General features: G+C 46.5%; 1 protein-coding gene across 1 annotated transcript; it reads left to right on the top strand.

Moving 5' to 3' along the window:
* The first annotated feature begins 968 nt into the window (after positions 1 to 968).
* Positions 969 to 16,215, top strand: rapsn (receptor-associated protein of the synapse, 43kD). Its single transcript, XM_066700663.1, has 8 exons — positions 969 to 1,739; positions 4,487 to 4,825; positions 7,364 to 7,522; positions 10,749 to 10,847; positions 11,103 to 11,225; positions 11,809 to 11,862; positions 12,347 to 12,546; positions 13,021 to 16,215. Exons 1-8 carry the CDS (start codon positions 1,515 to 1,517, stop codon positions 13,091 to 13,093), a joined length of 1,272 nt encoding a protein of 423 aa, XP_066556760.1. The 5' UTR covers positions 969 to 1,514; the 3' UTR covers positions 13,094 to 16,215.
* The last annotated feature ends 812 nt before the right edge of the window (positions 16,216 to 17,027 follow it).

Below are 17,027 nucleotides of genomic sequence, written 5' to 3'. Positions count from 1 at the left end.
CCAAGTAACCAATTATCATCATTATAATTCACAAGAGTAGCAGCCCCCTTGTGGACACTGAGTAAGATTCAACAGTCTTCAATTCACAAAAGTTGAGCTACAGACCTCAAACTCCTTGGGTATTGGGTAGAAAACCCCTAAGATTGACATTGATGGGATCTGCAGATTTTCTAACGCATGGTTCCCTTGTGCATTAAGTTCTGCAGGACAGGTGTATAAACACACAGCGTGGTTTTAATGGCCGCACGTGTCGTCCCGGGAAATACAACCCTTTGTGAATCGAGTTAAAGTGTTTGAATTACACGGCAGCGGTGGTGAGGGCCAGCGTGTCGGAAGTGCTGTTCTCCCAACGTGTGGACCAGCACTGATAAAGCAGATCTAATGCTGAGCTTCCCTCATTAAGAGCCTAATCTTGTACCTCCGCATCGGGGCAGGGAGCGATGACAGACAAGCCAGGAGAACAGCCCCCCGCCCTCAAGATTTATGCTCTAAAAAGTAACCCATCTTGTGAATGACAAGGTGATAAAACAATCTATTTGTGTCTGTGCAACAGGGAGCTGGGGGGGTGGGTCTGTGCTGAAGAGTGAAGGGTCTGATCCCGCAGAGTTGTTTAAGCCACTCTGAACTGTAACTCAAGCTTCACAACATGTAAGCCTTTGTGAACTATTATAAGAAGTTGTTGCTGACGCTGAGGCACATTTGGACGACTTAGACAGCCGCCCACTCGCATGCTGTAAATCTGCACTCCTACACGCCTGGTACCATGTGGTGGGCTGGTGTGAAATCATCCTGACTATCGATTTACAGCTTTCTTTCTTTTTTTTTTTTTCGTCGTTCAAGATTCCACCGGACCGTGCTAGTCCAACACGGGGAATGTAAGTTTCAAAGTAGTCGTGCCAATAGGTTGGGGGGAAGGAGTTGTGGTTTGTGTGTGTGTGTCTGTTCTCAGAGGGGGGGTTATGGGTGTTTCTTATGGGCGTCTCGTTGCGACCTTGGGACTCGCAGAGGGCAGGGCCGCATTCCTGCGCAGACACATGGCCTGGACAGACAGGCACAGCTGCGGGCCGGCACAGGAGGAGTGATCGCGCTGGCCAGGGGGACTGGAGACCGAGCCGCTCTCCGACTGCCATGCCAGACCTTGCGTTCGCTCTCATGTCCGGCTCCCTCGGCTCCTCTGGTCTCTGCCCCGCTCTGGAGGAAGAGGTCTCTCCGTGTCTCGGCCACCAGCAATTGAACCCCGTGGCCTCTTGGGTCTGCCAGCTGGCATTGCCTTTGATTGTTGAGACCCTCAACGCTCACGAATCCCCCTTGGCTTTCTCAACTTGCTCTGCTTTTCTCCGATGCCCCTGATACTCAATTTTTCAGGGCTGAGGATTAAAGAGTGAGAGTTTTTTTATTTTTTATTTCCTCTTCTCCTCTTCTCCTCTCCTGGGTTCCTGGTGAATTTTCCTGAAGCCACATCCAGTCTGAGCCCCTCATCTGTTGTCTTTTCTCCACCCTATGTTGTGGAGTGGATGAGCATTTTTATGAGGCAGTTTGCAGCAGAAATGGGCCAGGACCAAACCAAACAGCAGATCGAGAAGGGCCTGCACCTGTACCAGACCAATCAGACGGACAAAGCCCTGCACGTGTGGCTGAAGGTTCTGGAGAAGACCTCTGACCCGGGAGGGAAGTTCAGGGTGCTGGGTTGTCTCATCACTGCCCATTCGGAGATGGGAAAGTACAAGGAGATGCTCAAGGTAAGAGAGCTGGTTAAAGCACTTGAGATTGTCTTTTGAATCCAGATACTCACCCAAATGCATGCACCATTAAAGCCAGACACCGTGATCTTTGACACACTTAAGCTGACACCGCGCCCGGCATCTGTTCTACACAGCACATTTTATAGTTGTTATTATTGTTGTTTTCCTTCACTGCCAACTGTGAATCCAAGGCCCAGCAGCACTGAACACGTTTTGGAAATCAAACCCACTGAAATAAATTAGCACCCGTATCAACTCTTTGTTTGCTTAACTCGCCCGATGCTGCTGTGTAGATCTTGTGAAACAGAAGCAAGATCCTCCACTGGATCGCTGACCAGGCGCTCTGTGGAGTCCTTGTAATTCATTCACAAGCAGGCCAGGAGTTATCGATCAATCAACACCTCACAATCAAACGGTCAGCTTTGCAACTGACTCACTGTAAAACACGAAAACCCAAAGTATGACCAAAGGTAACCCGCTGTAAGTGGCCCTGCCAGCTATAGATGCTAGATAGACCACCTTCCCTCAGTTGGTGACTTTAGGTAAGAGCTTAGAGTGTCTCCCGGTTCATTCCCATCCTCAAAGGCTTTGGCTCAGCTCGGCTCCCCTCCTTCTGTTCTGCAGACTGGAAGTAAGGGGTGACGCTAACCACAGAGCTACGCCCGAACTCCTTCATCACTTCATTAAAACTGAAACGCAAAGGGACACCGCAAGGATGACGAGAGAGGATGTGTGTGATTCTGCCACTGTAGGTTGGGATGATCTTAGTAAATATGAGGGGGATGGGGGGGATTTTTCAAATGCGAAGAAGGCATCTATTATTTACCCGGTATCGCCACACTGCTGTTGTTTGTCAGCCGCTCAGGGTCTGAGCTCGGCCTCCGGGAAGGGTTGCCTGGCGTTCAGCGCCCAGTGACGCTGGGTGTTTCTGAGTGATTTCATTAGAGATTTTTTTTCAAAAGCTTTTTTTTTTTCTTGCTGGCTGTTCCTTCTGTCAGACCCTCAGAAGGGGGAGATTCTTCCAGTCTCCATGAGAACTGTTCAAGCACTGGGCTGGCACCCTCTCAAAGAACAGACCAGCGAGCCAAGATCTCGCCTGTTCTCTTGTGCTTCTCGTTCATCTTCACAGAAGTCTCCTACACCATGGCAGAGCACGGCAGAGCATTCGACATTTTCAGGAGATGAAATCAGTCTGTTGTCATCTATTCAAATGAAAACACACACGTTGTATGGATAGAGGGTACAGAAGCAGAGAAACATCGCTAAAATGTCATTTTATATGTTTTTAAATAAGATCACCATCACATTAATCCCACATTAATTTGATCTTTGATTTGCAATTTCCAAGAATAACATGAAAACATGATATATTACTTATAATACACACACACACTGAAATATATTATATACATGTCTGAAGGATGAGTTCCTTGACCAGCCCAGAAATCGTTCACACTCAGAGGCATCCGTTGGTCAGTTTGCAGTCCCAGTTCATGTGCATGCAAACCACCTTTGGACTGACGTGGCGATGGACAGAAAGCATCCCTGTCATTCGGGGAAGGGAATGGCTGAATATCTCAATGCGTTGGAAAGCCTGTTGGTACCTGTGAAGGAGTTGTGAGTGCAGACTCAGGCACCGGCCCCTCAACTCCACTGGGACCTCATTTCATTGCCATTCAAAGTGCGGTGAAAGCCTGGCTATGCGATGGGTGATTCTCTCAGGGGCAGTGAGGGGATCGGTGGATTTATGTAGAAAGATTGTTAATTTCCTTTTCCTGCTCTGAAACCCGCCATCTAAACGACTCAGAGGAGATTAATTCTACGGGCAACTGCAGGGGTTAAGAGAGCTATTGTTTCAGCAAGGTTATTGTTATATTTTTATTTTCTATGTCCTGTTTTAATTTAATTATTTGACACATGCCCGCCACCCATGAAAGCGCCACTTCTCCGCCAATGAATTGCCACACTCGGTGCTGCCGCCGGATGAAGGGCCCTCAGCCCCAGCCTCTCGGATCATTTTAAATTGGATTTCTCCGAAACCTCGCTGGAGCAGTCAGCTGTCTTGGCCTCCGTGTCACAGAGAGAAACAATCCCCCCTCCTCTTCTTGTGCTGTCACACACAATCAGCCATGTGACCCCCCCTTCCTCAGCCTCTCTCACTCTGTGTGGAGAAAATGAAACCGTTGTGGGGTAATCTAATAAAGCCCCTCACTTGCTCGTGGTCTTCTGTTTAGACAGGCTGGAGGACAGCCGATTTTTAGCACAAGGCTGCGCTCGATACCCCCACCTGGATTCCACAGCTAATTCAGCTAATCTACCATACGGTGGGGAGCAGAGCTAGTGCCCAGGGGCCTGCTGTTGGATATAAGTTCATAGGTTGTGTGAAGGATGTCTTGTATTGGATAAGAGACGTCATCTCGAGGCGAGAGGAATGCAAAGCAAAGCTGAGCATGAAATAGGATCTCTTATACAATGAGAGACGCCGTTCGCATGACCTATTAATGAATTATAACTCACACATGTAAGGATTAGACACCCTTTCTCTCCATCTGAAAATGTTTTGGCCCAAAATTGGCTGTACCTGACCTACAGTAGCCGATCTGTGTTGTGTTTTTATGCAAGCAAAGGTAACAAAACTAGTGAAAACAAATCATGTGACACTCGCAGTGAGTGACATGTTGTGGGTAAGTGATTAAATACCGATAATACACGTAACCCCCTACCAACCATCTCTTTTCTTCCAGTACGCTCTGGCTCAGATCGACACTGCCAGAGAGATGGAGGACCCGGATTACCTGACGGAGGGCTACCTCAACCTGGCGCGGAGCAACGAGAAGCTCTGCGACTTCCAGAAGGCCATCTCCTACTGCAAGACCTGCCTCAACATGCAGGGCACCACCATCAGCCTGCAGCTTAATGGCCAGGTGTGCCTCAGCATGGGCAATGCCTTCCTGGGGCTGGGTGTCTTCCAGAATGCCCTGGAGAACTACGAGAAGGCCCTCCGCTACGCGCACAACAACGACGACAAGATGCTCGAGTGCCGGGTCTGCTGCAGCCTCGGCAGCTTCTACATCCAGCTCAAGGTATTGTCCTGTGTCTGAACACCCGGCGTCTCTGTTTTCCTCGTTCTTTATTTGAGTTGAGCTCACCACACACGGTCAGCAGTGTCCACATCTGTCCACCACTTCACGGAAATGCTGTTGTTCAGTGCGTGTGTTGGAAAGCTTTTCCTCGGTGTCCGCATTTTTGTATTTACTTCTATTTTTTTATGCTTCCCCACAACAAAGTGGAAGAGCACAGAATGAGTTGTAATGTCTGGCGTGTCCATAAGGACCCAAAAGTTACTGGTTAATACCTGAGGGAAGCTGGGAGAGTTACGCTAAAGAAAAAGGAAAAGAAATGCACTACATTCCCAGTTTCTCACATATGAATCACTGAAGGAACCAGCTATAATGATAATAAGGTATAAGTCAAAGCATGTTTTGAAAAGAAGATGTTTTTTTTAATGCCACACAAAGCTGAAGTTGTATGCGCTTCAGCAAGACTGCTGGGTCAATGCTGAACAAAGCAGAACCACTGCTGACACAGTAACCCGGCGAATCTTGGGTCTCCTGAGACACCATGTCAAATAAAAGGTTCAGTATCGGGGTATCACACATTCACCGTGACGCAGATAGTGAGAAACATCGACCTGCGCTCTCAGCAGACGTCACATGTAGCATGGAAGGTGTTAGCGCTCCCTGGAATACATCCAAAGCACCTAGTTCGTTCATTATTAATTAGCACCTCCTGACAAGTGTTACATCTATAAATAAGTAGAGCAGCAGGAGAGCAGGATTAACAAATAAATAAGTAAACTGAAGCCGTCATCTCTTTCACTAATTGTCCGACGTTATCCTCCCTTTGTACTCGCTGTCCCCGTGCGAGGGATGTCGTTTCAGTGTCTCGAGTGTTCGTTTCTTCCCCCCAAGAAGGGCTCAACTGCCACTTAATCACAGATGAATCCCTTCTCGATTCAGCGAGGCCCTCCATCTCAGAGTACGATCTATCAGCGTCTACAACGATGCTAATCTGGGATTCGCGGCTAATTGATTGGGAGATGGAGTTAAAGGCCCGTTAGGGAGTTTATTCCCAGGTGCTGTTGCTATAGTAACACATATACCTGCTCTTCATTTACCGCAGAGAGCGGCTCTCGAAGGTTTATGTCATTCACTGTAGTAGATTTACAGTTGGACTTCTTACTAGTACTACTACTAATTATTATTATAGCACAGTACTCTTTCTACTGCTGCTATTAATAATAATAGCACAGTATTCTTTACTCAACAGTCAATAATACTCATAATTAATATTGTTAATCTCCCTAATGAAGGATAGTCTCACACATTGTTCCACAAAACTGACAGCAGCTTCTGCCCCCTATAACCACCGGCGCTGACAGCTTCGAATGATGCAACTGCGCCAGAGCGCGATTCAGGCCTGGTCCGTCAGCAGATGGGGCAAAACCAGTCCTTGGCCTTGTTTCTGCATCTCCTCCCAAGGGTCTCTCTCTCTCTCTGTCTCTCTGTCCATGCCAAGGCCCCAATGCTGGGCAATCCTGGCTATCGTATAAAGAGTGTGCAGGGAGGAGAACTGACCCCAGGAAGAGCCTCTGCCAGAGAGAGGAGAAAAAGAAACGCAGAGGAGACCCGAAAAGTTCGTCTAAAGGACAGAGAAAACCTCCATGGGTTTCCGGGAGAAGAAATGGATGGATGGCTCATATATAAAATGATGAATACATGACAGAGGAGCTGTCTTTAAAAGACTGGCAGACTCACACAAGATTCGAAACAGGCGTAAGAAACCAGATATGAGTCATTCCCCTGGTATTTCTTTTTTCTCCTTCAGCGAGAGCACATTCTGTACTAAAACCCATACAATGCCGGGGAAACAAAGAACGGGAGACATGTGGCTCAGTAATGCTGTTTAATTCCACTGCTCTTTGTTTAATTCAAGATTGGCTGTGAAGTCTTTGGCTCTCTCAAGTTATGAGAGACTTATTCCTCATGTTCTCGCGCAGAACCCGGCCTCGGAGCTATGTAGCATCGGCCTGCCTACTCCCTCGCTTCCCATCCCCCTACAAACAGCTACGTTCAGAGAGAGCGAGAGAGAGAGAGAGAGTGTGTGTTGCAGGTCAGCTCTCTCTCTCTCTCTCACACACACACACATGCACACATTTCAATGGCTGCAGGGGAGTGAAAGGAAGTCTATTAACCATTTGGGGTTTTCTAGTTTGGAGACATTTTATAGGGAATTGCTGGAAGATGCAATCCAGGATCACAGTGAAGGAGCCCAGGGCGCCTGCGTAGGCGTGGATATGAAACTCATACGTCTCCATGTGCAGTAAACGGATCAGTAGAATTAAATAAAGAAACCGATCTGTTTCTTGTCCAGTTCAGCCAGAAAGGGAGGTGGTAGGGAGGCGGGGGGCACTTAAGCGACACTATAAATATATCGGTATATTTATCTGTCGAGTCAGTCAGCTGTAAGAGAGAGTGCCAGGCGTCGTGTACATTTATTCTGTGAATGTGAGGATGAGGCGTTAATGAGGCATCTGTCCCCGCTGTCTTTCGCCCCCTCAGGACTACGAGAAGGCCCTGTTCTTCCCGTGTAAAGCGGCCGAACTGGTCAACGACTACGGCAAGGGCTGGAGCCTGAAGTACCGTGCCATGAGCCAGTACCACATGTCCGTGGCCTACAGGAAGATGGGCCGCTTGCCGGACGCTATGGAGTGTTGTGAGGTACGTAGGTGTGTCCGAGCTTTCTGTGAACCCCCCGGCCAGTCACATGACCTTGAAATGATGCGAGGCTGTGTTGGTGGACCCTACTGGTACCGAGGTGTCTAGTTTATTGGGAAAATGTCCCAAACTGCTCCATTCTTGTTCAGGTTGTTTGCATAGATGTAGGCACAACACAATAACACAGATAAGTCCGCTACTGTTGATATAAAGTAAGGTTTTGCCTCAATAAAACGAAATTGATAAATAAATAAATAATGTCGCTTTTCAAATGAAAAACTCTTGTATTTTCTCCAAGCCCATGCATTAAAAAGTCCCCAGACAATCAGTCAGGAAGGCTTTTCGATGTAAACACACGGAGGCGTGATGGGAGAGGAATCTGAAAGCGTTATTTTTTCTGAAACTGATTGTTTTTTTAAAGAAAAGGATTTCTCAATCACATGCCGTGTGCTGTTTCAAGTCGGCCCGGCCTAAGAATAGTATAAAAGTTCTTCTCTTCACAATAAGCTGTGTGTGAAGAATCTTGGGAGAATCCATCATCCTTAATCCCTCTTCACTCCATTTTAATCATATTTATCCACCACCTCCACGCGGCCCTGCGCTGCACCGCCGCCGACTGCACAACAGACTGACGTTGACAGATGCAGCTGGCAGTGTGCTCTGTGGCTGCTCCAGTTATTGGGACTTTGTCCCTGTCTCCTCCATCCCTCTCCCCTTAGACTGAAATTCCTCCGTGTTTTCTTCGAGGGATGTTCTTGTCCGTCTCCTCTTGTCGTGGGTGTTGATTCGGAGGGCATACGCAGTGGTGTCCTGAGCAGAATGCTAAACTCGGCCTTGCCGGGGGGGAGGGAAAGAAAAAAGCAAAGATGATGCAACATTTTCATTGACTTGACAGCGATCACCCCGGCGTCTGCGGAGTGTTTCGTTCCGCACACTTTCTCCCAGCAGGCGTCAGGGGAGCCCAGAGCCCGAAACCTGCTAAAGCTGCTCTGCCACCGAAGCCCGTGTCTCAGCGGCCTGACCCCGCTGCGCTGTAGTAAAAGCGATGGCATCCCGGCTTCTGTTTACGCACTTGTGCACTGATCCAGACCGGGGGTTTAAATAGACTGAGGCACACGCGCTGGGGAGCAGAACAGCTCTGGTTACAAATGGGTTTCAGATCTATCCTGCCAGTTGCCAAAACACATCCTCCTTCAACCCCCCACCCCGGTGCTCTCCAGCGAGGGAAGTGCGTTTGCCTCGGTATTCCTCTGGAGATGTGCGGGGGTCTCCACAATGCAACCCTGACACTTGCACGCAAATGCACGTATTGTGTGTAGCCACGGCTGTTGCTGTTGTTCATATTCATATTATTATTAACATTATTTTGTTGATATTATTAGTTTAATTAAAGAGAAACCAAAGATTTAAAAATTGTCGCTTGCAAAAACGAAATCAAAAATGTTATTGACCCTGTAAAATCCATCCTTTAATCCAACACCTGACACCCAGGACACCTCACCCTGCGTTTGGATGACAGGCATGTGTTTACATAAGACATTCTGTGTTTGTGTGCTTTTAAGATGCAAACAGCATTTGAATCGTGTTGTGATGTGAATGCGCCATGCAAATCAGTTTAGGGAACCTTCAGTGGTGAAATGGCCTGTAATTTCAGCACCATTTAACCGCAATCGTTAACCATTGTAAGCAATGTTGGGTGGTTGGGCGCTGGCCAAAACCAATGATGTATGTATGTTCTCGACCTCCAGCAGAGCTATTGCAGGCTCCCAGAAACAGCTTTTTCAGATTCTGTGTGTTACTGTCTTGCGTCAACATGAGACGACCTTACACTTCCAAATGCGCTGCATTGTTGTTCAGAGCTGTATCGCTTTCAAAGCCCCTGTGCCGATCCCAGAGGGCTCCTGGGAAAGGCATACGTATCCAACTTAATTAAAGTGTGGCGCTGGCCGTGGGTTAGAGTTACAATGAACGCGTCTATTGTCAGATATTGGAACCGAGGCAATCCTTGTCTTACTGGCATTATGCCGCCCTCTGGTGGTGATGGGATATCCCACAATGGAGCAGCTTATTTATCAAGACATTTTTTCAAGTGTGCCAGCACTGCTTAACCGAAACGTTTGGACAGGTGATAAATGACTGAAAGACAGATTCGAGATCATTGATTTCTGTGTCTGTTTCACAGTGTAAATCCTACTCTTCCCAATCTGTGTGGGCATGTTTCACATTATATACACGCTCTTACAGTAGGTTACCCTGAAGTCATGTTACTATTAACTCAGACACTTTTCATTAACGAGGCCGCGGCCACACTGCTGAGGCCTGCTGTGTCAATCCCTGGCTCAAGCAGCTGCTGTTCGTTCTGGAAGATAAACCCTGTGGCTACGGTCCCTCGCCCGTCCTGTCGTCTCCTGTAGCGGCGCAGTCAGATCCTGTTACATTCAGATTGCTTGTCCCCGCTGTGGAAACCAAACGGCAGCCATCAGAGCACCACTTTCAGAATCACGCCGGGTCCTTCATTCGAGGCGTTTGGACTCGGATCCCAATGTTCCCAGCCCTGTTAGAGACGTGATGTCGGAGTGAGCACACCGGGTCGTGTCACGTCAGGTCCTGTTCACACATCACAGCGGAGGAGCGCTTGCCTGGAGCCTGTGTCACGCCACACCATCTCAGCACACGAACACGGGGTCAAAGTCGGTACAGCTCTGCACGTGACTGTTGAGTGCTGAGGAGCTGATGTGTGTCGGGTCCTATAACGTCAAGACAGCGGAGAGAGACGGGGGCCAGTGTCGGCTCGAATCCACGCTGATTGTGATTGACTCCTAACCCAGGGTCTCGGGGTCCTGCATTTATCAAAAAGATTACGGAGCAGAAAACAGAGAAAAATGATTTTGACTTGCTGGGCTCCTGCGTGCTGCGGGAGTCAGATACTAGGTAAACAAAGTGTATTGCACGCTGTTATTGATGCCCCTTTTTCTTCAGTTATTAAGAAATGCTCTTTCACCAGTGAGCAGCATTGTGGGAGGGAAAAAATAAAAGTACAATTTCACATCAGGGCACAGCAAACGGTCAGCCAGGAGAAGCAAGAAGGTGCTTTCAAGTTGTCATGTTTGTTCGAGTTATCAGTTTTCCAGGAAACATCCCATGGAGATTGGAAAGGCAGAAATAGCGAGAGCTTCTGCTTGAGGCCTGCAGCGACAGCGAGGGTGACGCGCGTGTCCTTCTCTTCCAGGAGTCGATGAAGATCGCCCTGCAGCACGGAGACCGGCCCCTGCAGGCCCTGTGTCTGCTGAACTTCGCTGACATTCACCGGAACCGGAGCGACGTGGAGGTACGGCCTGTCCCCCGTGCCCTCGGGCCGCGGTGATGGGCAGCAGCGTCTGTGCTTGGGGACCAGGATCGGGCAGGAGAGTTGTGGGCTGCTGTGATGATGTGCGGGGGGGAAACGTGTGCACACAGAGGGAGACAACATGGGCTCCTCAGCAATGGGCCAGGATAAAAGATCATGAATCCAAAATAATGCACAGATGCTTCCTTGATTTCCCCTCGTGTCGTTTTGTTTGATCTTGGGTTTTCTCCTCCTCAGAAAGCATTCCCTCGATACGAGTCCTCGATGTGTATAATGACGGAGATCGGCAATCGCCTCGGACAGGCACACATCTACCTGGGGGTGGCCAAGAGCTGGCTTATACAGAAGGAGCTGGACAAGGTAACGGAAATCCCGCTGCCAGGTTCACAGAGTGGCACAGCCTTCTTGGCAGGTAAAGGGGGCCCAAGCTGGCAAGGCTGTTCAAAGCTGTACAATGTAAAACTGCACACGAGCCAATAGGAGTGGCTCGTACCGGCGTCTGCGGCTCTCAGTGGTGCCTGGGCTGCTTTGGAGAGCACTTACACACACATGCATTTGGGAGATAAGAGGTCTATTTAAAAGGCTGTATTCAAATTCTGCCCACATTTAACTGCTCTGCTCATTGTGTGTATCTGTTAATAGCCTTTAAAAGCACTGTTTTGTTTCCCTGCGGTCTATTCTGTAGTGAGGTCTTAAATGAAGCCCTTTGTGTGATTTGGATAATCCATAGCCTGAAATAAAGTAACTGGCGACATGAGGCATGAAAGGGTGCTCGTAAAAATGTTGTATGAAATCAACAGAACTCTTCAGATTTGCTGTAGGGGGTTGACATTAGGTGACATTGTTTAAGTTGTGTTTTAATGCACAGTCAGGGGCTGGTGTGTGTGCAGGTGCTGTTGTGCTGGGTTTTGGGTCTGTTAAAGACTCGGCTTTCTTCCCCCAGGCTCTCGAAGCTCTGCAAAGGGCACAGGAGCTGTCTGAGGCCGTGGGGAACAAGGTAAGGGGTCTTCAATATAGCATGAGCTTTCCCATGTCAAGCTAGAGTGAACCAGGTACAGCTAAATACTGTCCCCTTGGAGAAATGAGAATGCCAGTCTTTGCACAAAGTGCAAGAAAAGTGCGTTGCGCAGTGTGTAGGGTGTCTCTGTGTAGTCTGTCTGTGTGCAGGGCTTCTGTGAATCTTAGTCTGATGTGTCTGTGTGTCTCTATTTCTGTGTGTCTATATGCAAGTGTGTCTCTGTCTCAGTGTCAGCATGTCTCTTTCTCTTTTTGCTCTGTGTCAGTATGTCTCTGTTTTTGTCTCTGTGTCTCAGTGTCAGTGTGTCTCTGCGCCTCTTTCTCTTTGTGTCTTAGTGTCAGTGTGTCTCTTTCTCTGTGTGTCTGTGTATCAGTGTGTCAGTGTATCTCTGTGTCTGTGTGTCTGTGTGTCTCTGTGTGCCATGCACTACCGTGGCTCGACACGTCCCCTGCTGTCTCCCCAGCTATGCGTGCTGAAGGTGCACTGCCTGAGCGAGGCTGTGTACCGCAGCCGGGAGCAGCAGGATGACCTGAGGGAGCAGGTGGTGAAGTTCCTGGAGTGCGTGGAAGAGATGGAGCTGTACTGCGGCATGTGCGGCGAGTCAATCGGCGAGAGGAACCAGCAGCTGCAGGCCCTGCCCTGCTCCCACGTCTTCCACTTGAAGTAGGTGACTACGTTCCTGTGTTCCCTGCCGAGGAGTGGTGCACAGCTCAGGGGGAAGGAGAGCGTGAGGTTGGACTGGAGTTAAGACTGCTGTTGAGATGCATTTGTTTGTTAGTAATGATTGATCGCATGGATCGATAGGCTGAAGGCTCTCCAGTCCTGTTATTTCTTTAGGCTGTTTAGCCATTGCTTAACTCAACTCTTAAATACATTAATGATACGCTAATTAGGGCTCTTTCTTTCACTGTGTTCAGCTTGAATCTGTGGGAGGTTTCAGAGTAGCAAAGAAAAGTAATCATCTCTACATATTGTTATTAACAACCACTTCAAACACATTGTTATGCCTGATAGACCTGGTCTACACAATTGTACACTCAGTGACAGAAGGGCTTGTTGTTGTTGTTGTTGTTGTTGTTGTTGTTGTTGTTGTTGTTGTTATTATCATCTTTGTCATCATCATCTGTGTTGGTGCAGGTGTCTGCAATCCAATGGGACGAAGGGCTGTCCGAAGTGCCGTCGGGCGTCCGTGAAGCCAGGCTTCGTGTGAGCTTGCCCCATCCACCCCTGGATCGGGACTCGCCCACGACCCGCAGGATGCCACATGGGATGCCCACTTCCTGTCTGGCCTGAGGGGGTGGTGCTGCTCCCCCGGACTCGCTCTGGGACTTGGAGCGCAGCCGTCTACTTTCAAACGGGCATCAGAGAGACTCTCAGACAAGAAAGGACTGCGCTGCCAAACTAGCTCAGCAGCCTGAGGTCCAGAGTCTGTTTTTTGATGCGTCAAGAAGGGACATTTCTCTGAAAACTAATGACGGTGTGGAATGTAACCCCCAGGTCCCCGTTTGCCAAGTTACAGACATGCAGGTGACCATAGTCTCATCAAACACTGCCTTATTGTACCATGTACCTCCACGTCCAGTGTTTTTGTTTTTCTATCACTGACTGAAGAGCTGTTGGTTATTTGTTGACAATGTGTGATGCGGGGGACCCCACTGAACACTGTGTTTGTACTCGTGTGAAAAGCATGTGTTCAGTGCCACAGCCCCCTGGCAGTGATCTACCCACCACGCGTGTTTAGGTCACCTGTGTGAAACACCTCATGTGGGTTTAGGAAATGCTCATTTACCAGCAACAGTTCTGTTAGAACATTTCTGTTAGAAAAAACATCATACGTGCAGAGAGAGAGAGAAAGAATCCAAATCTGCAGGTTATATGATAGTTAGGTCCATAAATATGTGGACAGTGACACAATTGTCATCATTTTGGCTCTGTACGACACCACAATGGATTTGAAAGGAAACAATCAAGATGTCCTATATTATCTGCTCAGATTCAGCCAGATGCTTCTCAACTGCAGATGGACCCAAAGCATACTGCGACAGCAACCCAAGACCTTTTTAAGGTGAAGAAGTGGAATTTTCTGCAATGGCCAAGTCAGTCACCTGACCTGAATCCAATTGAGCAGCATTTCACTTGCTGAAGGCAAAACTGAAGGCAAAACCCCCAAGAACAAGCAGGACTAAAGGCAGCTGCAGTCCAGGCCTGGCAGAGCATCACTGGAGAAGAAACCCAGCATCTGCTGATGTCTATGAGTTCCAGACTTCAGGCAGTCATTGACTGCAAAGGATTTGCAACCAAGTATTGAAACTCACAATTTAATTAATGATTATGTTGGTTTGTCTAATTAATTCTGAGCCCCTAAAACTGGGGGGACCACATATAAAAATGGGTCTAATTCCTACACAGTTCACCCAATCTGGATGTAACTACCCTCAAGTTAAAGATGAAAGTCTACACTTAAAGCACATCTTGATAGTTTCTTTTCAGATCCATTGTGGTGTACAGAGCCAAAATGATGACAATTGTGTCACATTCCAAATATTTATGGACCTCACTGTATCAGGTACATTCGATTTCACTGGAAATCAAGAAATACATCTAAGATTTCAAATGCTGCTTTTTCAGCTGCTTTTTCATTAGGGCATTCAGATATATATATATATATATATATATATACACTTTTTTATTTGTATTATTTTATGTGGCTGGTGTGTTTATTCAAGGAAACAGTTTTTTTACTTTGCTTACAATTGTTGTTGGTTGTTTTCAGATATAACTCAAAAGCAGGATAATGCAATAAGATTGAATGGAAAATTACAGCACAAACTACAGCATCAACAGCAGCAAAAGAGATGTAGGGTTATAATGTCACAATGCAATGTATTTTAATGACATATTGTGATGTGAGAATCTAGGGTGGAAATAACGATCAGATTTTCTGGCAGCTGATCAATGGACAGCAATCAAGAGTAAACAGCCATCATTCTTTAATTCAATATTTATTCCTTGCTTGCTATTGTGTGTGTTTGTGTTCGGAGACTTCACACTGCTTATGTTTATACAGATTTGAACCTAAGAGAATTATATGCCGGGCTTAACGTAATGTCAAGTTGTATTTGATTTGAGTAGTAACTTGTGTGATGAATCCACTTTTTTCTTTGGACAAAGTTTGATCATTTTGTAAATGGAATATGGTGCTTGTGTATATATTTTTGGTTTGCCCTTAATTCCAAGAACTGCCATTAATGTCTTTGTTTTACATATTATGTAGTATTATTTCTGTCCTGTGTGTCTCTAAAGAGTATTTAATTGTGATTATATGAGTGTGATGAAGGATTTTCAAGTATTTGTATGCATTTATTTAAAAGTTTATACTTTTTATTTTCATTTAAGGGTTGTTTCCCAAAGTTGTAACAAGAATGTTTATCATTTCTCAGTTTCTTTTCAGTACTATTGTTGTCCTTGCCTTGTTCATTGTATACTATTTCTGTCTCATTGTCAGGCTACAATTGTTAAGGCACATATCAGAACAACTGTAACACACAGCCACACCTGAGTAGATCGATATTCACCAACTGCTTCATAGCGGATTATATTTTTAAACCTGGACAGAACATATCCCCTTGTGGTGGAGCGCTGACCGCAGATCTGTGGGCAGGGACAGCTGAGCTCGCCCAAGATTACGCAAACATAAAGCGTCAGGGATTATTGTTTTGTTACAGGAGACAGAAGCGTATGTGTGCTTTAGTGTTGCTGTCTTTTACAAAATACTATTTATCTCTGTGATTAAATATTGTTTAGATATAACATATTTGAGGGACAGATTCCCCCCAATATGGCTTGTCTTCATATAGGAAGATAAACTTTAGCAAAATATTAAACTTTCAGCAATGTTTGTTCTCCTTAATCTTTTAAGCACCCCTGTGAATATGTGGAGTAATAGTTTCATTCATCAGTCCAGTTCCCATTAGCAAAGAGGGTATCCTTAAAACCCACATTACATATTTATATATTTAAAGCGTTGTTATCCCAAGGCTCTGCTTGTTTGGTGTCTTTACGGTCTAGCTGGGGTTTAAGATTGTAAAACATTGTGTTTCCATTTGAAATTGAAGTAACCTTTTTAACAATTCCCTGGAGAATATAACGCACTCGTTCAGACATTGGAAAGTGTAAACATCACTCATTTGCAGTATTTTAGAATGTATCATTTTTTAAGAGGTTTGTGAAAAGATGTGTAGTAGTAGTAGGAGTTAGTAGTAATTATAATAATATTACAAAAGCGATTAATGTTTATACTGAATTGCTTAATAAAGACTTATAGATGAGGTATTTTTCCCTGTGTCTGTGATATCTTTGATAATAACATCACATGATGGTTTTTGTTTGTTTTTTGACGGGAACAAGAGAACATTTTGTGGCTGACCAAGCCACACCTCAGATTAAATTCAGTGCATTGTGACTGAATCAGTGTAATCCTCTGGCCCTCGTGTTTTAAAGGAAACACACCATAAGAACATAAGACAGTGTCCAATCGAGAGGAGCCCATTCGCCCCATCGTGCTCGTTTGGTGTCCATTAATAACTGAGTGATCAAGGATCCTATCCAGTCTGTTTTTGAATGTTCCCAAATTGTCTCTTCAGCCACATCGCTGGGGAGTTTGTTCAGATTGTGACGCCTCTCTGTGTGAAGAAGTGTCTCCTGTTTTCTGTCTTGAATGCCTTGAAGCCCAATTTCCATTTGTGTCCCGGGTGCGTGTGTCCCTGCTGATCTGGAAAAGCTCCTCTGGTTTGATGTGGTCAATGCCTTTCATGATTTTGAAGACTTGAATCAAGTCCCCACGTAGTCTCCTCTGTTCCAGGGTGAGAAGGTTCAGGTCCTCAGTCTCTCAGTAGGACTTTCCCTTCAGACCTGGAATAAGTCTGGTTGCTCTCCTCTGAACTGCCTCTAGAGCAGCGATATCTTTCTTGAAGTGTGGAGCCCAGAACTGTACACAGTATCCAGATGAACTCTAACTAGTGCATTGCCCACTACACACTTCACATGTTGTGAAATGTAAGTATTGCATATGACCTACACTACTCTTTGTACTCAGTAGTCCAGAAATAGAACAGTAGTCTAATAATTTACATTGATAGTGGGGT

This window comes from Amia ocellicauda, chromosome 4 (genome assembly GCF_036373705.1).
Source record: "Amia ocellicauda isolate fAmiCal2 chromosome 4, fAmiCal2.hap1, whole genome shotgun sequence".
NCBI classification, from domain to species: Eukaryota; Metazoa; Chordata; class Actinopteri; order Amiiformes; family Amiidae; genus Amia; species Amia ocellicauda.
Note: the sequence above shows the minus strand (reverse complement) of the source record. Positions and strands in the feature narration are given on the sequence as shown.

Coding starts and splice junctions, on each gene's coding strand:
- rapsn (XM_066700663.1), top strand. CDS start 1,515: ATGAGCATTTTTATGAGGCAGTTTGCAGCAGAAATGGGCCAGGACCAA. Junction 11,226..11,808: donor TACAGAAGGAGCTGGACAAG/GTAACGGAAATC, acceptor TTCTTCCCCCAG/GCTCTCGAAGCTCTGCAAAG. Junction 11,863..12,346: donor CTGAGGCCGTGGGGAACAAG/GTAAGGGGTCTT, acceptor CTGTCTCCCCAG/CTATGCGTGCTGAAGGTGCA.